The 26,117-nt window shown below is 34.8% G+C and overlaps 1 protein-coding gene across 50 annotated transcripts in view; it reads left to right on the top strand.

Moving 5' to 3' along the window:
* RBFOX1 (RNA binding fox-1 homolog 1) overlaps positions 1-26,117 on the top strand; it is a 541,423-nt gene that overhangs the window by 498,606 nt on the left and 16,700 nt on the right. For 44 of the 50 annotated variants that reach the window (XM_085514226.1, XM_085514212.1, XM_085514225.1 and 41 more), the window contains 3 exons: positions 152-284; positions 9,122-9,161; positions 17,458-17,522. In XM_085514226.1, coding sequence (XP_085370352.1) covers positions 152-284; positions 9,122-9,161; positions 17,458-17,522 — 238 coding nt within the window. The remainder of the gene's footprint in view (positions 1-151; positions 285-9,121; positions 9,162-17,457; positions 17,523-26,117) is intronic. The other 6 variants (XM_085514227.1, XM_085514235.1, XM_085514223.1 and 3 more) reach the window with 1 other exon arrangement.

Raw genomic sequence — 26,117 nt, 5'->3', positions numbered from 1 at the left:
GACTAATATACTAAGTTGACAACCCTGTCATCCAGTGAAAGACCATGCTTTAATATAGGCACAAATGTACTGCTACGCTGCAAGTCTTTTACCTAGTTCAAAAACATGGGACTGACCTGAATATTTTATATTTCTCTTTCTTTCTGTGCAGTGCCAGGATTTCCCTACCCTGCTGCAACTGCAGCTGCTGCATACAGAGGTGCCCATCTAAGAGGCCGAGGTCGCACAGTGTACAACACGTTTCGTGCAGCAGCACCCCCCCCTCCAATTCCAGCCTACGGCGGGTAAGGAGATCAACCTCTTTTACCTAATACCGTGAATTTCCAAACGCTGCAAACTGTTTGTAACTGTGGTGCATGCTGGTCGTGTCTCACTGCAGAAACCAACACAGCATGCAACCAATCCAAGAATTGGAAGTGGTGCACCTTGCACAGAGTATTGAAAAATGACTGTAATTTGTACTGCCATGGTTGGTGGCCTTATGCATTTGAGGTGTCACATATTGTTATGTAAATGTTCTTAGAGGCTGAATGCTCTGAACAGAGAAATTGTTTCAGCTAAAGATGTGTTTTTGATGATTGCAAACATCTGGTTATTAAGGAGGTTGGATCAAGTAACTTCTTTTTCTTCAAATCATCCACTGAAAGTTGTCTCTATACTAAAGGCTTAGTGTTCTTTTTATTTTTTTGTTTTGTTTTTTGTGGTTGTTTTTGTTTTGTTTTGTTTTTTACAGTTGTCTTTTTAATTACAATTTTAGGTTTTCTAGTTGATATTTCAGCCAAGTTAGAAATGCAGACTGCTTCTTTAAGGGTCACATGCATTCTGTTTAAATACCACCTTAACATTTCACTGTGAGTGACCTACCTTTACTAAAAGCAACAATTAAGGAACAAAAAAGACAAATTCATAGCAATCATTTTTTAGAAAATCAATATTATCTTCTGTTATCCAGAAGTGTAAAAGCATGGTGTATTTCTGAGGGAAAGAATGGAAAAACAGACTGTGGTAGCTCTATAAATGCTGACAGAATGGTTTTGTATAGTGCCTGTGGTCTTTACGAGCCCTAGCAGTGTCAAAATATTTTCAGCTATTAAGAAATCAGTAAGTTTGGTTAATCAGTAAATATGGAGGATCTCTGGGTGAAATAGTTTTTTGTGGTAAGAGGTTGTAGTAGATATGTCAGTACTTCTCTGTAGAGCAACCGGATCTTTCTGGAAGGGAAAAGGGAGGTTTGGAAATTATTGGAGTGAATGTGATTTCTCTCTGCCCTCACCATAATAATGCCACACAACTCATCTGCTCTGGCTTTGGATATCCTCCTGTAAGGAACCTTGCAGCACAATATGATGCTGAGACCCTTTAATTTAAGAGGCCGCATAAGGATGGTCTGTGTGTGTTGTGTTTGATATACCTATGTTTTATAGTTTAGTTAGTACAGTGACTCAACAGGAAGAAGTAAGTGCTTCGGCATGAATCTGCAGGATGGTTTGACAATTAGGTTGGACAGATCTCATGTGCCTTCATTATCTGTCCTTAAACTTGACTTTAGAAGGAGCCACTCATTCAATTAGGAGAGAAGTGAGATTGTTACGTTGGCATAATGACCTCCAGCTTTCTGAGCTGTCATCAGTCATCTAGGACTCTACTCTGCCATCCAATACATTGTCCAGTATTTATTAGAAGCAATCTGACTGCAAAATATTTCAATTGATAAGCTAAATAGAACCACAAAAAAGTGTTAAGGTTGGAAGGCACCTTAAAGATCGTCTAGTTCCAACCCTTTGCCGTGGGAATTATTTTTCCTTCCACTTATAGCTTAAAATAGCACATTGATTTCTGACACATAAATTTACATCTTTTGTGATTTGTGGATCAGCACAGACCCTGGTAGTTCCATTGCACTGCTCTGCAGTTGGATAGATGATGCTTTATTCTTTGGTTTATGTGTCATCTGCTAGTAACTTCACTGATACAGCAGTCCCATTCTGAATTTCTTTTCAGTGCTTTGTTCTGTGCCCACTCATTATGTATTCTGACTTATCAAAGAAGCCAAAAGGCAAAAGGAATCCTTGATCAATGAAAATAAACTGTAAGGATGTTGTTTTCAGTTACAATGGAAGTAAGAGTCGGGGAAAATTACAGAGAAAATAAAGAGATCATAGAGAATGAACCAAGGTACGAAAGGAAGCAAACAACACAGAACATCATTTGTTGATAAGAAAAATGGGAAAGTCTTTGTCTGCTGTTTTGCAATTAATTTAGTAGCGAGCTTTCATTTTTCACTCAAGGAAGTAGCGCTGCTTACAGCCCAACAGTTTTATGCAAAAATATTTTCAATGATAAAATTTTTGTCCCATGCATTTAATTTTGAATAATGATATTTAAATTTGCAGTAAAACTCAACAACTTACAGTTAGAAAATACAATTTCCTTTTTAAAAAGTACCTACCTGTAAACGTAATATGTAAAATCGATTTGAAAGCATTTTTTTTTCATTTTCTTCTATTTCTTTAATCTTTGACAGCTTACATGGAATGAAATATAATAAGTGATCTGAAATTATCTTTTGCACACTGATTTGTTTGTATTCAGAAGTTTTAGAGCTGTAACAGAAGCACTTTAAAATGGGAAATCAATGGCAAAGCTAGGAACGTGCATTTTCTTACCAGTACTACAAGTTTGTTATTGGTGGTTATCTCAGCTGCACTGCCTCAAGATTCGCTATTGCTATTCCAGCAAATACAGCACACTTTTCTAAGTCTGAGGAAAACTGGTAATACAGTCGTATTTAGAACCATTGTTTTCTTATAAGTCAAAAGACAGATTACATGCTTTAAAACACAGTTGTCCAGCCTTTTGGCTTGCCTGGGATGTGTTGAGTGAGGAGGAATCGTCTTAGGCTTGTTGATGTTTCGGTTGTTGCCAAGTGTTACTGTGTGCCCAGGGCTATACCAGGCCACTCAGCAGGGAAGAGATGCCACCAGGATGGCACAAGGCAGGGGGCAGGCCACAGAATGGGCTGTGTTGGGTCATATGCAGCTTGTAGGCCACAGGTTGAACATGTGTCATTTTAAAAAGAAGTCTTGATCTTTTCCTTTCTCAGGTAATGTTATTTAGGCGGTGTCCAATAACAGTCTAAGAAATGTTTTAATCAATCAGAAGCTGCTAGTACAAGTACTTGTATGACAGATTTTGGATGCAGATGGTGGTCAATGCACTGCCAAAAGAAAGGAGAAGGAAGCAGGATTTGTTTTCTTTAGCAAAAAGTAAGCAATGTGATTTTGTAGCCTGTAATTGCTTTAGAACACTGCTGAAGCTAGTAGGTCAGCATTCTTAAAAATCATTTGCCAAATAGTAAAACATGATGAGTGTGGCATTCCATCTTTCAACAATTGCCAAGAAAAGCTGGTATCCAGCACTGTATGTCTGCTAGTACTGCAGTTAAAACTAATGAGAAGCCCTTCTCTTCCAGCATCATTTGCCTCAAGGTCTAAAGAAGTTTAGTATGTGTTGACTGTGCATCCTTCCAAGAGTCTAATTCTGATGAACCTAATGGAGAAGTAGCTGATATCTTCACTTCTGTTTCTTTCTGTGGGAGAAGAGGGAATAACGATATGCTTTTCTCTCTTTCATGTTTCTGGGTTAGAGGCATAATAACAATCTCTTGTTATCTGAAATTTTTTTTAGTTTCTGAAGAAATGTAAGAAGGAGCTCTAAACTTTTTGTGTAGTCAGACAAGGGGAAAAAACAAAAAGAAGTAACCAACACACACACACACACACAAAAACTCCAACCATATGAACTTGACTGTTTTTGATAAAAGAAGGCAGTAAACAGATAATATGTTCCAGGATAACTTCCTGAATGTCCTACATCTTGTTTTGTTAATGAACTCATGAACTCATGGAATGAGATCTTTGGAGAATGGGCATGTGAAGTATGTAATTATACTGTATTTAATGGCTGGAAACGTGGAAGTCTAGTCAGATGCCAGCTGCTACCTGCGGAGAGCTTGCAGATTGATGAGTAAAGTAAAGGCAGAACAGCAAAGAAGAGGCGGGGTGGGGGGGAAAGGAAAAGGCTTGTATTAGAACAAGATAACTTGTTAGAGAAAGTGATGATATAATTTCATCTGTAAACAGAAAAAAGTAAATTATATAATCAGAGAAGACAATACATATGGGGACAAAGGAGAGAAATAGTACCAGAAATAAAGAGGACATAATGTCTATAAGAATGACATTGAGATGAGTGCTGAGGAAGAGAAAATCAAAATGTAGACCAAGTAATATACATGTTTATTGTATTATGTAATTAGAGTGCTGAAAATCTTCATTCTATGGTTTACTTTAAATAAGTTTATAATTGCATCTCTTCTGGTGTTTGTTTCATTAGGAAGGCTTAATATAAAGGGTATATGAAGGGATTTTGGCAGAGATCAAAAACTGGGAAATATATTTTATACAGCAAAGGTGACTACAAGCAATCAGAAAGTGGTCACAATTGAAATGCCTTTTTATTCCACTGACTCAATTACAACATGCACTTAATCTGCTTCATGTTAGTTTTGTTAACTTGTGCAGATTGTTTGTGTGGCTGAGGGCCATATACACTCAGCTGGTGTGAAATTACTGAACTAAGGTTTGCACACTTGAGAACTCTCTTATGCCACTGATGAGCTATTTAACCCAAGTTAAGAATAGAAAAATGGCAGTGAAGACAGATGTAGTCCTCACAGAATTTTATAAGTCTGAATCTGAAATACTAACCAGTTTGTCTTAATCAATTTACAACAAGAAATATTTTAATACACAAAGAATGAATAGAGTAGAATCTCAGGATTGTAGGGGTTAGAAAGGAACCTCTGGAGGTCATTGAGTCCAGCCCCACTGCTAATTCAGGTTCTCTACAGTAGGTTACACAGATAGGCATCCAAAGCAGTTAAACCCATGCAAATAAGTTCTTTACTTATTGGTTAGAAAACAGTTTCATAGCTATGAAAAAATAATTATAGGAAGTGATTGTGACATATGATTTTATTTAGATGTGTGTTTTCTTATTAAATCAAAATTTCAATTTTCTCTGTGTTTTTCTTAGCCCTATAATAATAAGTTCCCCAAATTTGTTATTTTAATGCTTCCAGATAATGTATTAATATATCACGGATGAAGTAATTCAGATTTCAATAACATGGCTATTTCCAGACCCTGTGTTTGTTGACAAGGAACTCAAGATTGATGTGGCTTCCAGGGCAACTTTTTGAAATTAAATTGCAAAAGGAGCTGTAGTGAGATGGGTCTTTCAGTGGTGCAGTCCTTCTCTTCCTAGGCTTGAGACTTACTTGATCTCTGTGACAACTTCAGAGAGAGAAAAGGGGATGATGAGTCAAGAAAATCACCCTTCAGAAAATCACATACTGATGAAAAGTGCAGCATAGTTCTTGATGCTTTATACTTAGTCTTTCTGTTAGATAACATATTTGACTCCCATGATAAGATTCAGTCACAAGAGTCAAAAAATGACAGTGAATGGAACAAATAGTCTGAAAATCTACAGCAATGTGCGGAAAACTAAGAGGAAAAAAAATCAAAAGTAGCAGGTCTTATATTCAACGTATCATACTACAAAAGCATAAGGAGGAAATCAGGTAAAATCATCTGATTTCTTTTCATAGTACATGTCCCACCTCCAAGTGTTATACTCATTTGCCTGTTTCTGTCTATTTGTGTTAAACTGGCCATGTTTAATGATAGTCATGCATTTGTGTCCCATTCAGTGATGAGTTCTTCCTCCAGTATAAAGTTTGTTAAACAGTTACAGAGTTGGAATTCAAAAGAAGTTTCTGTCTGTACATGATTGAGCACTATATGTAAAAGTAAGACCTAGGCAAATGAACTAACCTACTCAAGATTCCCAGCTGCATTTGGGAATTCAAAGTGTTTCAGTCTGTATTCACCTTTTGAGGTCTTCACTATAAATTCACAAATCAAGAGGAGGAAGAAAATGCGTCCTGTTTTTAGCACACGTTCTCTCAGATTTCTTGTTTTCTGAATAATAATGCTCAGTAATAATGGAAAATAGTATGCCTTAACATTCTGTGGTGGGTTGATCTTGGCTGGATACGAGACCCAGCTGCTCTCTCACTCCCACTCCTCAGCATAACAGAGGGAGAAAATAAGATGGAGCTCAAGGATTGAGATAAGGACAGGGAGATCACTTGCTAATTACCTTCATGGTCAATGCAGATTGGACTTGAGGAAATTAATTCAACTGATTACTAAGTAAGATAGCTGGATGGAGAGAAGCAAAGACAAGAATTATAACACTGAATTGTATGCATCTCTCTTTTCATAGTCTCAGCTAAACTCCTTCATTGCATGCTTCTCTGTCTCCTACTAAAATTGAGTGCTGTAGGGGGCTGGGAAATGGGGGATTGCAACCAGCCTAAGATTTCCTCTTCACTGCTCCTTCTTCATCCCAGTTTCCTCCTACTGCAGTGTGGGCTCTCCATGAGCTGCAGATTCCTCAGGACTTAGTGACCTGTTCTGGTGTGAGCTGATCCTCTGGTGTCTCTCAAGAGAGTTGCAGGGGAACCTTGCATTTATTCAGCATTTCTGTAGTTGTATTCATAGAAGTTAATGATAATGGAGATAATTATTTCTGACATTCTGAAGCAGTTATTTTGGACTGCCACTGTTTATTCTAGAGGTTGATCTGCAGACCTATTAAGTAGGAAAATAGTTTGTTTCAATTTTGTTGTTGTTTTGTTTTCTTTTTTGTTTGTTTGTTTGTTTTGTTTTGTTTTGTTATGTTAGAACTAAAGTAGTACTTCTGTCTTCCTGTTGTGCACTGATTTATTATCAGTGTTTCAGTGGCCATCTTGGGAAACATCAGAACTTCAATAAGAGAGAATGATTTCTCTCTGGAACACTGCATGAGAGTAATCGTGGATGCCCTTCTTAGATGATACATTTTTGGAGCAGTTTTTTCAGTAACCTCTTGCAAAATGTTCTGAGCTGTATAACCACTATGGTTTGATTGTTTTTTTGGTTGGTTTTTTTTTTTGGTTTTTTTTTTGGTTTGTTTGTTTTTAATCACATTATTTTTTTAAAAAAAAAGAGCTTTATCTTAATTTTGTTTAACTCATGCTGTGTTATTGTAATTAACATCTTGTTTTGAATTGTCTATTGAACACAGAAATATATCATTTTAGATTTGTTATTTGAAGCCCTAAATAATTTCACACACTGTAAAACAGCACTGATCTCTATAGCATCTTTTTGATGTGGAGTCTGTGTTTGGCCTTTTATATAAAGGAACGTGTAATCTTGTCCAGAGATAATTTAGAAAATTGAGTCCTTGTCCATGGAATGAATATGCTTTTTTTTTCAAATGCACATCATTTGAAAAACAGACTTGCTATATGAAATTCCCAGTAATGACCTCTGCCTGCAATAACCTTTGCACTGTTTGTATATGATTTGTGTGTGTTATTCCTGATTGTGTAGTTCTATCTTGAAGTCATGTGGAATGTTTTCTTTCTTACATGCAAATAGGTGTTACACAAGAATGTAATATTTAAAGAAAAATTTGAATATAAAAACCAAAATGTAGCTACGCTATAAGATAAATAATATTTTTTCTGATAACAAATGATGTAGGCCAGATTTGACATATTCTAATCTGCAGACCAAATAAATGGAAAAACACATAAGTAAATATCTGGCCTTAACCAAAGTGAATGCCAGCAACTCTGATATAAGCAGAGTTTTCAGAGCCAGGTTTTCATATGTTATGCCACAGTAAACTTGTCATTGATAAAGTATAATTCAGTATGTGTGCATATTTTTTATTTTCTCAAGTGTATCTGTCTTAGACACCAGTTTATGCCAGTGGCTTTTGGTCACTGAACTCAACAGATCAATTATATTTCAGACGTGAAAATACTTTTAGGAATTGCAGAACAGCTTAGGCTTGCAACTTGATAATTATTATTCCAGATGCTAATATTTCAAACTGAGAATTTTGTTGCAAATAACCTGTTGAATGCTCTCAAATTTAGTCATGGAGACAGCTTCTACTGATTCTGTATTGGAAATACCAGTTTTAAGTTTTAGAACTGCAAAATAAAAGCTAAATTGCTGGACTTCTATAATGTGTGTAATTGTTAGATCGATTAGATCTAACAATCTAGATGTTGCATATTTCCAGTTTTATTTTGTGTAATGATTTAAACCATCTTTTTCATATTCTATCATTTCTCCCAGAGGGTTTAGAATCTAAAATGTGTGCTAATTACAATAAGAATTTGTCTAAGCTGAAATGAAGCAATCTTTAAGTGCAACAGAATTCCGCATTTTTTAAGACAAGAATTAGTAATGTATCCAACTACCATCATGGAAGCTCACAACTATTGGCATGTTTCCCAAAGTGGTAAAATGGCAGTGAAAAAGGTTAACAGTTTTCTCATAAGAATAGCATTATTCTGTTCTAACCAGACCTGTTGTCATTATCATGCATGTGTAACAAAGCAGTACCTATAAATACTCTCATGTTTGTGTGCGTTGTTTATTTGAAGCAGTGGGTGTAGAATTCCATCAATATAATTATTTCACACATTTCCCGCACCTTATAACCTACTTTTAGCTTTGTTTTCCATCTAAGTAGTGATGAAGGCCACTTTGTTTTAGAGGGCTGACAATTACAGGACAAGAAAGTAATATTTCAGGAAAGAACATTTTCTAAATGAATTAAAACAGGCCACAGGATTGGACCATTGAAAATTTTTAAAGGAAAAAAAGATGTTGTCAATTTTTCTTTTTTTTTTTTTTCCTTTAAAAAAGGAAAAAACAGCTTGCCATAAGTGTTTTCCAATTCTGCCATGCTTCACGTTTCACCTCTTTTTGACTAAGCATTTGGCATACTTTTATTTTAAAAAATTCAGTACAGTTCCACTTCTGATAATTGCTACCAACCTCCTTAACCAATGTGAAGAGTGCCTTCCTTCCCCCCTCCCTTTGTTCTTGTGACAAGACTAACCTCAGCTGTGCAGGGGTTGGTGGCATTTGCATGTGGAAATGCACTAATATGGATGTTTTTCTTTGTGTGTGCATCCTTGCAGTGTTGTATACCAGGATGGATTTTATGGTGCAGACATTTATGTAAGTATTCATTGATGTGCATGCTGTCCTTGTACATTACCAGAGTCATTCTTTTTACAAGTTTGCTGCCTAGCTTGACTCTGTTTTGTCTATTTACCATCCCTTGCTTGTCAGAAAGAATTGAGAAGAATATCTCTCACATTGGAAGACCTTTCTGTTCATTACATCAATCATTGTTCAGTGGAGCTGAATTAACTCTTCAATCAAATGTTGAATAAATGCAAAAAGATGTGAAAAAATGTGTGCATGCATGTATGGTTGTGTGTGGAGGAGTGTCTCCCTTCAAAATTAAAGTAAGAAAAGTTATAAAGCAAAGCAGAAACATTCTTCTGCCAGCCCCCAAAAGCTGGGTTGTTTTTTTTTTTTGTTGTTGTGGGTTTTTTTGTTTTTTTTTTGTTTTTTTGGTGGGGTTTTTTGTTTGTTTATTTGGTGGTGGTTATTTTTTCTTTTCCTAAACAAGGCTAGTTGAGCATTAGTGATATTTGAAGTATGAAAATGCAGTATGGAGAGGTATACAATCAAATAAATTTTCTCATTTGGGATATATAAGTGCTGTGGTAGAGCTTAATTATGCTGCAAGTTTAAGACATGTCTCTGTAATGTCTGTCATTTGAATAGACTTCTGTAGACTGCTCTTTTAAAATCCACATAATTTAAATGAAATAGGTATAGATTGCTCAAGTTGTATGAAGTGTTTATTGTTATCGTTGTTAATAAGTGCTGGTAGCCCTGCATAGTTATTACCAGCTTCTCATTAAAATGTATATAGCTCAGTGGTCACCAGTTTCATTTTAAAAGATAGTTTTAAACTTCTTTTCTTACTCATGTTGAAGTTTTTACCTTGAATATAAACAGAGAGGCTATTTACACCTGAGTATACAAGAAGTTTAAGACTGAGGTTGAATTTCAGGCTTCTAAAATAATTTTTGCTCACTGTGTTTACAGTTTTTTAAAAATGCATGGATATGAAATATGTTACCTGTAATGAAGTATCTTTTACACCTGTTACTAGTTTTGCAATAGCAGACTGGTCCAGGTATCTTTATTTCAACAGATAACTTGCTAAATCCTAATTGTGCTTATGTTTTACTGTCTCTTCAGTTACAAAGAAATGGGTGAGGTGAAATTGGTATGAACATTAAAAATTCACTAGGTAGTGCTGGGAAACATTCTTTGTATTTATTACCAGCCATCTTTTAGAGCTATTTCCAAAGGAACAGAGTATTTTTGAATAAGTTTTATATGAAAGGAAAACAATTTGAATTTACGGAGGAAGTAGATTTTGGTTTTTTTCATGTGATAAAAGGCTGATACCCAGCTGAAGATTCATTTGCATAGTTGAAAAATATTTTTTAAATAGATTAACATAGTTTAAAACTCTCTGTGTACTGAGTTATGCTATCTGTAACATATTGTTAGTGGCATATGAGAATCACTTATTTGTTAAAAGCTTACTCAAGTGTAGTAAGACTTCTTAAGTCTCACTTAAACACATTACTGTTGAATTTTTGAGCTGTAGGGAATATACAGTGTTAAATTTCTTCAAGTGTGACTTCCGATTTTCATATTTCTGCAAATTGTAACATCAGTTTTTGCCCAGTTTCCCAACCTGAATATCTAAGAGGCATCAAGAAATCTACCTTAGTATTGCTTAATGTTTATAGTGTAGTTTGGAATTTGTGTAACTGTTTATGTATCAGTTCATGGTTTTGGAAACCACCATTGCTGCAAAGCAAGGTCTCTCTTTTAGTGCAACAAAATCATTTCATTTTAAGGAGCCCTATGTCTTCTCAAAGTTCATATAATTAAAACATTCTTGTGGAAATCTATTGTTTTTATAATGTGTACAGCTTCTTAGTTTATAATTTATTTTTCTTCACATTTTTCTTTCTTCCATACAAAAAATTTTGATGGTAAAAGGAGGGGAGAGCTGGTATAAGTTGAAAGAAAATTTATTATGAAGTTTATTAGTTCTCAGTGTATCAGTTTGTGGCAGACAAAGGTATTTATTAAATCCCAATTGACTATGATACAGTTCTGCTCAGCTTTTCATTTTAATCACTGAGATGAAGCTTTGGGAAAGAACAAGTGCTTAGTGGGGAAAAAAAAAAAAAGAGAAATAAATAAAATTGTAAGTATATAGGTTGTAATAGTAAATTGGGGAGAAAAGAACCATTAAAATGATACAGAAAACAAAATCAAAGGAATGCTACTAAAAACTATACCAATGATATTAACCAACAAATATATCAAAGTAGATTTCATTCTGATATGATTACACTGATTAGCAACAGTGTTATGGACTATGCCAAGGTAGCCTTTGGTGGCAAGGGAAGCTGGGAATTATACTGACTGTGTCAAAACTACAGGGTGAAACAAGAACAGAAAATAACCAGAGTTGTTTAATACTAACCAGAGGCATAGAAGAGAGGAGCAATATAAAAATGGGTGGAAAATACAGTCTTAAAATGAAAAATCCAGGCCCATGACTATATGTAATACAATATATTCTATATTTCGTACGGTACGATATGAAATGTAATAATGTCTCTGAAATAGCTGAGCTATTGAATTCCTTTCTAAATGTGCCTTTAAGTAGGAAAAATATAGGAGATGATTAGGAAGAAAGGAAGACCTTTTAAAATTAAGTATTGATTCACTAAGAGAAAAAGTCATTAAAAAAGCATTAGGGTTGCCTGCCAGCAAATACAGAAGTTCCTAGATGAAGATTGACACCTGCAAAAATAAGAAAATACACTCCACAAAATGAAACAAAAATAGTAACAGATGAAGAAACAGGCAGTTTAAATGGTAGTGCTCCACTATTGCTTTGCTTTGTTGCAATTCTTTTTTCGTACTGTGGGCATGAAGAATGTTTTCAGAACATGTCAGTCTTTGGTAAACAACTGAAATGTGAAAAGGCTCAGAAATAGTGCAAACTTTAAAATCTCATCACCAGTTTCAGAAGCAGTAATGTGTATATTACTCAGTCTCATTGCTCGCTGTATGATCTTTTTTACTTTTTCTAAGGACTCTGGACCTATGATACTAGAGCTAGTAAAGGGTCCGAGATAATTCATATGTACATAGGTAGATAAGGATTTTTTTTTCTGAATTAATGGTTGAGAATAAGGCATACTTTGTGAGCAAGGGAATGGAAAGATATTATCAACAGCTAACGCCATCTCCTTGAGTTGAAATGCAGAGGATGGTATTGAGGATGGAGCATCTATCTACTTTCCAAGCGAAAAGCAGACACTTTCATTAAACTGTATCAATTATCTAAGCAATATTCCCTTCCTGCTGGATGGGCATGCTCTGATATCCTGGAAGGCACTATTCTTATGTGAAAAGCAGGGATACGTAGTTAGCACCAAAATCTTATCTTTTTAGTACTGAAGGTTTTTTTTGCGGTTTTTAAATGAAGAGATATGACACAGAAATAGAATGACTGGAGAAATGTCTTTTTAATGGGCAAAGAAGTCAGAAGGTGTAGTGTGTGGCTCCTTCTAATGCTCTATCCAGAGGGATACTCCATGGTAAGATTTCCAAAAGTTCTAAGATGTAATGATGAAGTGTCTTCATCTTCTGAATCTTTATTTTTGATTTAAACAGTATTTTGAAAAAAAAAAATGCTGGCTCATTCCTTATGATGGTACTGGATTAGAAATACTTCCATGTGCTGTTAATTTATATATATTACCAATCATTTATATGAGGCAACAGATACCTCTGGGATTACCATTAATGCCTAAGAATAGAAAAATACACGCAAAAACTTCTCAAAAACTCGGAGTGAAAGGAGGTATAGGAAGTAAACAATAGGGAAAATATTCTCAACGTTCATATAAAATATAAACTGTTATTAAAAGAAAAAATAATGGAAAATAGGCATCACTTTGAGTGATATAATTTAGATGTGTTTACAAATAACATTGCCAGTGCATCTGAGATCAAGATAAAATTTTCATTATTTCAGGATAAAGTGCAGACATACATGGTATAGTAACTTATGAATGTGAAACTTATTTTTGTGGAAATTACACTCAGTACGCATACACATTTAATTTAAAAGTTTAAATGTATTTGATTTTCCATTCATTTTCATTTTATCTTATCCAAAATTTCTGCAAACACAGCTAAAACTGATTAGGTTTTCTCTGTAACAACTGACTACTGATTTCGCACTTATCCCACTACTCTTTGTATTTACTTGAGCCATGGAGATATATGGAACAATGAAAGGAAATTAATAAGTAGTTTTGGGGAACTTGTCCAAATTCCATGCTTGCATCTTTCTTTCCATCCCTACGTCCATCTTTCCTTTACTCATTAAAATCATTGCATTTCTGTTTCTTTATAGAGCATTATTGCAAGAGCCTGTGTATGGCAATAAGTTACTACAGGTATGACATGCTGACTGATGGAAAATACTCAGTAGACTGAATATAGACTGTTGTGAAGTCATACTAATCATCAAGTTATTTAGTGAGAATATGGATTCTGTGTGTAGAAATGATAGGAATAATCTACAAGCTGTCTTTGATTTCCAGACTGTATTACATTCACAGCCTAAGTAGTACAATATTTATTGCAAGTGTTCCATTCTTTATATTATGCCAGTGACATACATGTATATATTTGGACTGCAAGTATTTTGACTTCAGTATGTACTTAATTTTTTCAGGCAACTTAAACTGTGTTAGCATTGTGATATCCTTCCCTTGGAAGTAGAAAATACATGTGTGCAGATAAGGCAGTAGATATTTTTAATAGTCTTAGCTGGATATAAATTCTAAATAAGAATTCATAAGTCAGATACTTTCTTTACTTGCTGAGGGAAAGTAAAACCAAAATAGTTCTAAAATGTAGGATGTGACAAGGGGGAATAGTTTTAAAATGAAAGAGAGCAGAATTATATTAGATATTAGGAGGAAATCTTAGAGAGTGATGAGAAGCTGGCACCAGCTGCCCAGAGAAGTTATGGATACCTCATTCCTGGAGGTGTTCAAGGCCAGTGTGGATGGAGTCCTTGGCAGCCTCATCTGGTAGCTGGAAACCAGCATACAGCAGGGGTTGGAACTGGATGGCCTTCAAAGTCCCTTCCAATTCAACCTATTCTCTGACTTTATGCTTCTATACTTCTATGATCTGATATAATTGAAGTAAAACCTTAAGAAATAGCACTAAACCAGAGCTTCAGAATACAAAAGCTGTGAAATTATTCCCTCATGTTTTACATTTAATTGTATCAGAGGATAAAAGTTTGAGTTTGGAAGAGACGTCTGGAGGTCAGTGTTTTTCGGCTGCTCAGTCACCCTCACTGACAAAGTGCTTCCTGATGTTCAGATTTAACCCCCTCTGTTAAATTTTGTGCTCGTTGTTTCTTTTGTTGGTATGAGGAGTATGGTTCTGCCCTCTGTGCACTCTCCATCAGGTATTTATGCATGTTGGTAAGATTCCCCTGTGCCTTCCCTTCTCCAGGCTGAACAGCCCCAGGTCTCTAAGCTTTTCTCTCATTGAAGAGATTCTTCAACCCCTTTATCATCTCATGCCCCTTATTTGGACTCTGTCCAGTATTTACATGTCAATCTTATACTGAAGAGGACTACAGGCTAGGCATCACCAGTTGTAGGAGGGATTATCCCCCTTGATCTGCTAGCAGTGCTTCTTTTAATCCAACCCAGGTTATCATTAATTTTAAGAAGCAAGGATGTGTGAATTTGATGTCTGTCTGGGCCCCCAGGTCCTTTCCTACAAGGCAGCTTTCTAGCTGGTTGCCCCCAGCCATGTCCTAGTGCGTGGGGTCATTTTTCTCTAGGTGGAACTCTGCACATCCCTTGTTGACCTTCATGAGGTTCCTGCCATTTATTCTAACTTGCTCAGATCCCTCTGGGAAGCAGCACGTCTCTCTGGCCTATCAGACATTCCTCCCGGTGTTTGTCATCGGCAGACTTGCCAATGGAACAGTACACCCCCTTAATGGCAGATCATTAATGAAAATAGCTTTCGTTACAAATATGAAATTGTGACATAGGCTTGTAGAGAATTATGATCTCATTGATATTCAAATCTATCCTGCAATTTATATCTCGAAAAAAATATCAAATTTTATAACTTAGATGTCTTTTTATTGGTTGAGACTCATTTTTTTTTTCCATAACATTCACAAATTTGTGATTGTTCAATCCATGGCAGCTTAATAAAATTCAGAGTTGACCTTCATTGTTCAGCAACATTTCTTGAAAGCAAATCAAAATGCAGGCACCAAAGGAGTGCAACACTTATTAAGGGAAAGCAGGTTTTGAGCAAGAAAGGATCAGTCTATACAAACTGACCAATTTTGAGTGGTACCCAAAGGAAAGAAATAAAATTCTTACAGAGCCTGCCGTCTGTAAGCTTAAGACCAGCTGATGTGTGAACAGCCTGCCTCATTTTAGTCTGCTTAAGAACACTGAAACATTGATACTTCTGATGGTGACCTATTTTCAATACTGTACCAGGGTAGGAAATCAATATGTGTGCAGTTGGATTGAAATGAAGTGACCTCTTGCATATAAATGGAGATTTTTAGGAATGCATTTACTTGGACAAGCAAAGGAGTCATGAGTGTGTCTGACAGAATCTTATCACACTTGTAGCCTACCACACATTTTCAGAGGACATTAAAAAGAAGCTTATCTTCTTCAAGTTTTGTTCCCATTTGAACTCCATCGTATAAGCCCTCACTCTGAACAAACAAGCAAAAAGCTGTGGCAAAGCCCTGAAAAGGAGGAGAGAAGAGGTGAATTTGTGTAATCTCTCACGTTTCTCCTTGTAGCACAGCCCAGGCCAAGTGCTCATCTCAGTGTTTGCTGGTTTAGTTTGCACTCAGTGACACTGCTTGACATCTGATTGCCTGCATGCACATACCTGCAAGCAATATGTGCCTGTTATACATTTTTGACAGTAATAGCCTTTTATTGGTTTATAAAAATCAAATGATCTAAAATGAGAAAGTATTTCTCAGTGCTTCTGTGCTTGCACACTGAAGGAATCTGCTACAAAAGGGAAAGCATATAGAGTATTATGAAAGCACCTGCCTTCTTCTAGTGGTTGAGTGATACAATTGCATCTGACAGGGAGCTGACCAGTAGTCCAGAGGTAAATGTGCTATTCCTTATGTGAGCACTTGAAAAAGTCAGGAAGAATGTTCCTCTGTTTTGTTGAAAATTCTAATGAGTTTCACTTGCAAAATTAAAATAGAAAACTCATATAAATATTTCCAGTGTAAATCTACTAATGATATAATAAGGGTTGAACAGTAAGTAGAACAGTAAGCCTGTTCTACTAGTCTTATGTTCTTTACAGATCAACACATTACCTTGTTTGAATGCAGTCTTCAAAAATAAAATCCTTCCATTGAAATGAACACTTTAGGAAAGAAAGAAAATTTCTTCAAAGCTGAGTGACCTGATGCTTTCTTTCTCAACTCTTTGTTAAGGTGGGGGGAAAGGTGGGAGAGGAAATGCAGAGTCCCATGTCCCAGAGGATTAGGGGGTCGTAAATTCTAATTGGAACGTAAATCATGTTTGTGTTATCTGTGGAGACTGGCCTCTGTTTGTTAATTGGCATGCTGAGATCATTTTGAAATGGTTGATATAACACTGTGGTCCATTGAACAGGAAGCTCTGCTGTTTTCACAGTTTGATAATCAATGCATCACTGCGCACAATTCCTTTCAAATGTGTGTTTGTTTGTCCTGTTTGCTTAATTGAACAGCTGCAATTACTGTTACATACAACTGAATGTTAATTCAGGGAAGAAGAGAATTTTCCTTCTTCATTATAATTAAAAGTATAAATTGGAAACCTGTATAACATTGAGTGTTAATTCAGTGCACTAATTCATAGATTTAATCAACCAGGTATGATAAATCATATTTTATATGGGGAAAAAAAGGGTTACTGGTATAGTTTTTTCTCTTAGGTTCAACACAGCCTTATTAATGTGCATATGCTGCATTCATAAGAAAAATTGCTACTTGAAAACTTGCGGAAGAATACAATATTGTGTTTTAAAAAACTATGCTGATGAATACAGTTAATTGCTTTCTCCGCATCTCTGGAACAAATCTTAACAAGTTTGTGGTGATAAATTTTGTTTAACAATTCACTCAAATAGGCCAAATGTATTTAACCCTTTAAAACTGAACTTACAGCATGACTGTTATATTCCAATCTGTTGTTGCTAGAATTTGCAATATATTAATTAAGCTACTGTAGCAATCCAGTTAGAATGTAAGTTTGTGTTTCAGGGTGGTTATGCTGCCTACCGGTATGCCCAGCCTGCCACTGCCACTGCAGCTGCCTACAGTGACAGGTAAGATCTCATTTATTGCTAATAAATATCTGACCAGTGGAAGCTGAAGATAATTCTATAAATTTGCCTTGTTGAAGTCTCATAACTGTCTTGTTGCACTGCAGATAATTGTGATATCCAAAACGGGCTGTTTTATTATAATCCATGAATAGCGATAAATTGAGAGTTTTTAGGCCTTAATTGAGAATCAGGCATGAGATGTGCACGTTCCCAAGCTGGACATCATCCAGTTAATGTCTGTGACCCTTGTGCAGTTTGGATAAATATACATACAGCTTCATGATGATCTGCTACGAAAGATCGTAATTTGTCTTAGGAGCACTATTTCAGTTGATTTAGAAGCTGAACCTATTGAGTGCCCTCGATTCTTATTGACTTTATTTCAGTCAGTAGAAATTGGGAATGAACTGCATCTAAGCTTGAACTGTCCCAGGCAAAAATATATATATATTACCTTCTTTTCCATTTGCTTTCTTTCCAAGCATGTGATTTTTTGAAATAGTGGGAAAAACAATAGTTACACTTTTTCTGAAGTATACTTTTGTCTTCAAAATGTAAACCACATTGATGAAAGGAATACCAGAACTAACAGATCAATTAAGCATGCATAAGAAAAACATACAACGGTGTAATATCCATAAAATAAAAGTGATGTTATATAAATTAACTCATCTTCTTGCAAGATGAGAATGAACGCCCATTTCATCTTGATGTCTAAATTGTAAGTTTCCAGTACGAACTGAATTTTGTCAGACTGCACAAAATTAAACGTGCATCAGTCTTTGCAGTGTGTCTGGACATTACTTAATAATGAAAAGAAGGAACGCCCTACTTGTTCTTCAGAAATTGTACCCTAAACAGAATCTTTTCAACTGTTTCCATGCCTTTGAAGAGTGTACAATATAAAGGGAACATGCATGTAGCGAAAGACAGATACATGCATGTATTTTGCTTCATAGCAACAGTGAAATGTAAGGTCACCATTTTCAGTTCCTGGTATATAAAAATTTTCCCTTGTAATCAAGCAGATAATTTCTTAAGTCTTGAATTTAAAAATTACTTTTGATGCTAAATTAAACATTGCTTTTAAGTGTTTCTGTTTCCTAAAGAAATCAAGTGATTAAGAAATTTCAGTGAACTGTTTCTTAGATTGAAGTGCTGTTCATGGATTCTGTATTTTTAAAATAAAGTACCATAATATGAATGTTACAATGCTATGCATGCATATTTGCCTTAAAAATGCTTATTCTGGATAATGAAGACGTATTTTTTAAAGTTATGTGAATAAAATAATTTGCATGTGTGGCTGAGGCATGCTGTGTCAGACAGGTAAGCAAGTTACTTTCTATTATTTTTGAACCAGTAACATTGATTAGATACTGCTGTTTGCACTATGTTTGCAAAGTACTGTTTCTACTTAGGGTAACCTGCAAGGTGAAGTGCTATTCAGTAGTTTCATTTCATTTCCACAAAGGTGTGTTAGCATATTGCAGCTCTAGAATGTTTCTCTGAGCTTATAATGCAAAGCAATTCCTAATCCTAAAAATTTACTAAGTTGAAAGGACAATATTAAAAATAGCCTCCCATGGATAGACATCTTTTGCTAGATATCATTCAAATTTCCCCCGATCATTTTATAGGTTGATTATTCCTACAGATAAACGAATTTCTGAAAAATCTATATGTTACATAGTGAAACTGAGCCATATGAAAATTACTTTAAAATGCTTTAATTACAAATCAGGTACTTTCTCATAAATCAAATGCTAAGGTAAAAGATCAGATGGTTGCATGTTCTGCTATGGGTAGAAAGTCAACCTCACTAACAGTTCTGCTGTAAATAAAATTGTTTAAGAAAAAGACAGTGTCCTTAAATGTTGCAAAGAAAGCTTGAGATGGTCTCAGTAGTAAAGCAGTTGTTACAACCATTTTCATTCAAAAATACTTAATTTTCAGATACATTTTGTGTATAAATAGAAGTGTAATAACCTGACTGCTGCATAATATTAAATATCCTAAATGAATTATAGATACATTTTTTTTTAATTTAACTTGTCCTTTTAAATGTGGTTAGACATCATCTTTGACCTGCTTTCCCCAAATGAGTTTGGTTGCTTGTGTTAATTACAAATACTGTAGTTGAACTTCTTAATGGAAGAATCCTAAAACAACTAAAGAGAACAAAACATAACAATCTGCATATGTGAAACTATATGCAAACATGGATACCCCTGATTATTCCCAAAGTGTCTGGTTAATTTTACTAACTTTTTATTCATTTCTAATGAATTCAGTCATTATTACCACAATTGCTAAAATAAAGAAATACAGTTCAGTTCTACTGCTTGTTTATTTCCTTCTCAGTGTAGTAGTAACTCACTGTCATCTGGCAATACTGAAGACTCCATATCTGATTATACACTGATCATTTTTGTTGTTACTTTAAGCCCCTACTTATTTAACTTCAAGTGAAGTACACTTACTGTTTACATTGAAATAATGTTTTGATAAATTAAAACTAAAGGTTAACAGAAAGATTTGGGATTCAAAAATGGAGACACTGACTACAGTGGATCAGCATACAGTGAACACTGGAACAGAGCTCAGTTTTTAAGAAATGCAATGGTATCCTTGTTTGTCACGGTTGGAAATATTGCTGGAAATAGGGAAAGAACAGATTAATAAGGGTGAGTCTGCTGGCTAAGGAAATCTCATGAAATAAATCGAAGCCAAACCATAACCATAGTAAGGAAAGTACCAAAGTATATGTATTCTAAAAACAAATTCACCATTAATGTAGGACATCCATATTTCTTCAGTTACTTCTTAGAACTGTAAAAGAAAATAATAACCAAATAACCAAAAAAGTTCAGTTTGTTTTATTGGTGAAGCTATATAATCACAAAATGCAGCTTTAAAAATTTTACATTGGATTTTTCCGCATTGATCTCTCCTGATACGAAAATGCATTTAAGGAGATGAAGATCTTTCGTTAAGTGGATCAAAAAATAATTATTAACTTTCTAATTCTTAAAAAGTTTCTGAAAATTTTTCTAACTGATAAAAGAGGACCTCTTGGTCTGCAGATGTACTTCAGCATTTAAGAGCTTTGCTTCCCAACACTTTAAAGTGAAAATGCTTGTAAAAGTAATTATAATGATGTACTAATACAATAAATCGGATGTCAACAAAATGCTAGTGCAACTTCTATTCGGCTTTCATATAAGATTTTCAAAACTATAAATAAAAATGTAGTTGTTAGATTTCTCTTAGTGTCTGAAGTAAGAGGAACTAGCAAAGTCATCAGCTTTTGTATTTATGAGGTAGAACAAGTCAAAGCATGGCAGTGGGGTATATTGTCATTTTGTCATTGCATGTTCACTTGATGTTGCTAGTATGTCTGTAATGCTGTATTGGATTTGACAGATTCATCACATAGCTCAGTGAATGGCTTGCTTGAACTAAGCCTATGGGCAGATTTATTCTCATTGATTGGCTATTGGTTTTGTGTTTTTTTATTTGATTATTGCATCTTTGATCAGAGTAAGAAAAATGTTCCTTTCTTGCTTATTAAGTTTGTCAGCAATATTTATGATAGCATATGTAATAGTATTATAAAGCAAAACCCCAATAATAATGAACTATCCCTGCCTGTAAGGCAGAATCTTTTCACTTGTACTGCTTGCTAACCCTCTTAATACTCAATAATTGTGTGTTTATATATGTATGGTTATGCATTCATATATATACACACATTCCCCATCCATCACTCACCCACAAACACATACACACAGACATGTGCACACACACACACACATACATACATAAATTGGTAGACGTAGACATTAATTCCTTTTTCCCCTTAATTTAGTATCCAATTTAAATATCAATGTAGCAGTGAGAAGATTCCCACTATTTTGTTGTTTAATGACTTATATCCTTTGTTCTCTTATCAATGGAAGCTGACTTTTTTTTTCTATTTTTTTTTTTTAAGAAAAACAAAATAGAATTTATTTCAAAATATTTTGCACACATCTTGTAGCATAAAAATGGATAATTTTTTCTTTATCAGTTTTATGTTACATGTTCTGGAGTCATACATAGGATTTCATACAGAATCTGAGACAGGAGGTTTTATCATATTAAAGTTCTGTATTTTCCAAATTTGAAGTCTTTCTTACTCCTGTTAAAGTCCTGATTTTCCAAAAGTTTTTGGAAAGTTCTTTAAATACCTTTGCGGAGTATTTATTTTTGTCAACATCCCCTTGCCAACAGTAATAGAATTCAGTGTATTTTCCAGTTCTCTTTGTGCAAGTAGTTGAGATTAATGGTTGGTATTTCTATTCACATTATTCTAAAGTAGGATAATAAGTATAGATTTTATTCAACTGGAAACATACTCTTTAAAGGATCAAAAATAAGTATAAAATACGCAAAATATAAATATGAGTTTCTGTAGGCAGAGGCATAAATGTTCTCTTTTGGATATTTTTAGATTTCAAGATTATCTATACAAATAATCAGTGAAAAATGCAATAGATTTATACAGCTTATTTTATCCTCTTGAGGACTTTACTAGTGATATACACTAAAAATTGAAGTTTTGTCAGCATCTTCATAGAGTTTAACCTTGAAACCATTTTGAATTTTGCAATATAAGATGAATGTTGAGAAATGTGGAGAAGTTTGGGGCTGGAGATTGTAACTGTGCAAGAATTACTGTGAGCTACTCAAATGCTGAAATTCAGAAGGTTCAGATAACATCCTGACAGATACAAAGGTTATCTGTAGCTGTTTAAAGAGGTATAATACAACAGATACACGTAAAACACTTCAAATGCTTTGGCTGGGTGTGGCAGTGTTTGATCGGTCTAACTTTTTCTGATGATCCTGTGTAGTAAATAAGCTTGTCTGTTTCCTTATTTTGCAAGGAAACAAATTGTTTACTTTGATCTTACTGAGGTGTAGTTCAATTCAGACATCTTTTAGGCTTGTATATCATCTTCTTCCCTATATCTGATCTGTGGTAAATTGAGTATTGATGGCACCATGTTAATATTTCATAGTCATATTCATTACTGAGATCGCAGTTTTGGGAATCACTGCAGTTTATAACTCATGTTATTGCCGTAAACAGCAGATTCTAGTGAAGGAGCTTGGAAGGAAAATTGGATAATTACATGTAAAGAAAATATATAAGAAAAGAAAAAAGCATCAAAAAATTGAAAAGGAATTGATAGGAATTTCCTCAAATAAAAATGTATTGAATGTAGTACATCCTAATGGTTGAAACATATTCCACTCTAAAATATTATAGATGTTTTACATACTTAGATTTTTCTAACATATTTTTAGTATTTGGTAAAATTAGCATGTTTTCTTATACTTTGAAGGCATGGTTCACTTGTGTGGGGTGCCAGTGTTCATGTAATATCTTTGTAACTCTTAAAAAAACACCAGTGGTTCAAAACTGGGGTAATAGCGCAGTGAAGAAAGCCACTTGGCCAGAACCTACTACTAAACATTTATCATGTTAGAACTTGTATTTTTCATACCCTCCTTCTAATCCTTTCACCTGTAAATCCCATTGGCATCACTGTAACATTGAGGGATATGTTAAGAATCCCCACAGACAAAAAAGGACTTGAATAGTGCTGTAAAATATGATTTGGCATCCATGCTGGGCATCATGAAGAAAAAAAATAGGGAAGAAGCTAGAGGTACATTGGAGCCTTGATTTTCCAGATCATGGCTTCCTAAAGTGCTCCAGTTTTTAAACATGCTGAGTAGTTTTGTTAGATTTCCCCCTTGACCAGTAGAAGCTGCTGTATGCTTACTATTTTCTGCAAATAAATGAGCATAGCAGCTATACTGATACTTACGTGTCCAGTTGAATGCCCTTGCTTTCTTTCTGTTTAGCCTACATCAGTTTTTTTAGCAGTTTATTTATAGTTTCAACTTGCCAGTTTCCTACTTTAAAATAAAATTTTCTAGTAAATAAGTAAGATTATAAATGCATTCATTGGATGCATTTCCATGTGTCACAATTTTAAAAGAAGAAAAAAGATGTTTGGTCAACATTTTTCATGTAGGAATTCTCTATTGGATACTTCATACTGACTTCTTCACTCTTAGAGGATACTGAAAGAAAGTGTGACTTGAAAAATTTTAAGTGTTGTATTCAGCGGACTGGATAAATATGGAGTTAGGGAGTTATTAAAACATTGATTCCTAATCCAACAGACCAAAACTGTTACAGTCTGTTGGGTCAGTGCTAGTGCATCTGACATGATAGACCATAACAGTTCCTTTGGACATGTCAGTGTCTAATTATACAGATTTTAGTTTTCAGATCATTGACTCAGTAGACCACAAAGAGGCAGATTAGAACATGCTATAAGTATTGTCAACCTAAGTACTTTCTCTGTGACTACCTTAAGAAGAAATTAAGAGCGCTGTGGAAGAGGCAAAGAGTGAAATGTTTTATTAAAATAGGTGTATTTCACACTATATTATGTCTCATATGCATAGTTTGCCCCAAAAGTAATATCTTCTATTTATTTCCATGGAAGCTACAACAGAAATATTTAAAATACATATGGAAATATATAAATAGATATTCTGGTGTTTGGTATCAGACATTGTGTAGTCTTTTGGTAATAAATTAAAGTTATTTGGGGCAATAATAGTAAGTTCCAAAGTATAGAGCCAATTTTCTAGAATTGTATAATGAAGAATCATTATACAGTCTTTAAGGGTTAATGGGAAAAGAAAGGGAAAGTTTGTATGCCAGCCGTTACCATGGAAGAGTTTTATTTACAGTGTACGCAGTTGTTTTCCTAATTCACCTTGCAGTATTAACAGTGACCTGGCAATCAAATTAATGGCTTGATTAAGCCACCAGAAAGGAGGCTTCTGGCACCATCAGACACTGTAGGGCACAGGAGATACCCATGCAGGCAGACATGATACTTAATGTTCTGGAGTGGCCACTAAATCCAGACAGATGGGTGAGCTGTCTTTGCTTGGGCAACTAAGATGAGCTTTTCCTTTTTCTGAGACATAGCATTGGCAAAGGTAGCTACAATGATGCAGGGTTTTAATCTATATGCTTCCAAGGCCTTACCCAAAAATTCAGAAACAAGCATTTAATGAAATGGTCAGGAATGATAATCTTTCTCGTTGTAAGCGGAATACCTAAGTGAAAGTAGAACGTCTGATATTCCTCTTTGTCTTGGAATCATTGCTAGTACTTAGAGCAAACAAGGAATTACTTGGGTAGTTTCCTAGTGCACAGTAAGTTAACCAAGGTGCTATCAGTGCTGTTGAAGCTTGGTAACGCTGAACAAATTGTGGCACTTTTTTTTTTTTTTAATTGTTTTCTTTATATTTCATTTAATATAACCTATAAATATGGCTGTAAAGTTGTTTAGTTGTCTTGGTGTTGTGATACAAATGGTGTGAGTATGATAATGTACTTTGATCTTACTGCAATGGAAATATAAAGCACAATAACATCAAAATCGACCTTCTTAATATATTAATACCAATTAATTATTTAACAGACTTGATCCTTACATTTAGGACATAATAATGAGGGAGTTGGGGAACTTTTGGACTTCCCAAAATGGTTTTAGAGGGAAATTTTGAAACTTTGTCCATATTTGAATATTACAGAAACTTTTCAACCAGTGAGCTGTCATAGAATAAGTGCCAATGTGACAGTCAAGAACATTGAAGTCTTAAAGCATTAAGTAAAAGATAGGTGTCTCTAATAATACAATGGAGGAATGTAGATATTTACTTTATATAATGCTTCTGGTAAAAATAATTGCTAGAGTACATAGTTAAGGGTTGGATTATCTACAATGAAGTCAGTGCATTCCATTAGACTGCAGCAATGTTAGCTGAGGTTCTGATCCATGAAATCTATATACTGACTGTACTGACTGTGTAATCCCATGGTGGTCAGTAATTACATACAATTTAAATCTTCTCACTGTAACTTCAGCAGTATTTTGTTTGCTTTCATCTTAATTTCTTGTCCTCTGTAACTCTGTACTGTTTACAGCAGTTGCTGTATTCTTTTTGTTGGGAGGGGCTCCACTTCTGTCTTAAGCAAGATGATTCCTGTTCAGTTTGTGAAGGTAGTAAGCATTAGCCTTTTGGAAATAGCTGCTCGATTGGAGCACAATCACTTCGAGTCCCAGTACATTTTCCTGACCCACACTGTCTAGCTTTACATCAGAGAGCTCAGAATCCCTAAGGGATTTATGCTCCAGTGCTTAAAAAGATTGTGATTAGTCTAGAGTTTGAATATCTGGCATGTTGACTATATACAAACGTATGTGCAAATCAGTGTATTTGTAATATTGCTCTTTCAATTATCTTCTGTTTCTCTCAAATACAGTAACTCCTTAAAAAAAAAAAAAAAAAAAAAAAAAAAAACAGTGAAAGAGAAGTCTTCCGGATTTTAATTGTGTTCTTTTATACCTGATATATATATAAAAGAACAGTAAAAATTCTGCCCCATGCTTTCATTGTTAATACACAAATTAAATTGAAAGAAGAAATGCTGTGTCTTACTAATTGAGC

This window comes from Coturnix japonica, chromosome 13 (genome assembly GCF_054131305.1).
Source record: "Coturnix japonica strain WE chromosome 13, WE-NBRP24, whole genome shotgun sequence".
Lineage (NCBI taxonomy): Eukaryota > Metazoa > Chordata > Aves > Galliformes > Phasianidae > Coturnix > Coturnix japonica.
The sequence above is the reverse complement of the archived record's forward strand: the minus strand, read 5'-3'. Positions and strand labels throughout refer to the sequence as shown.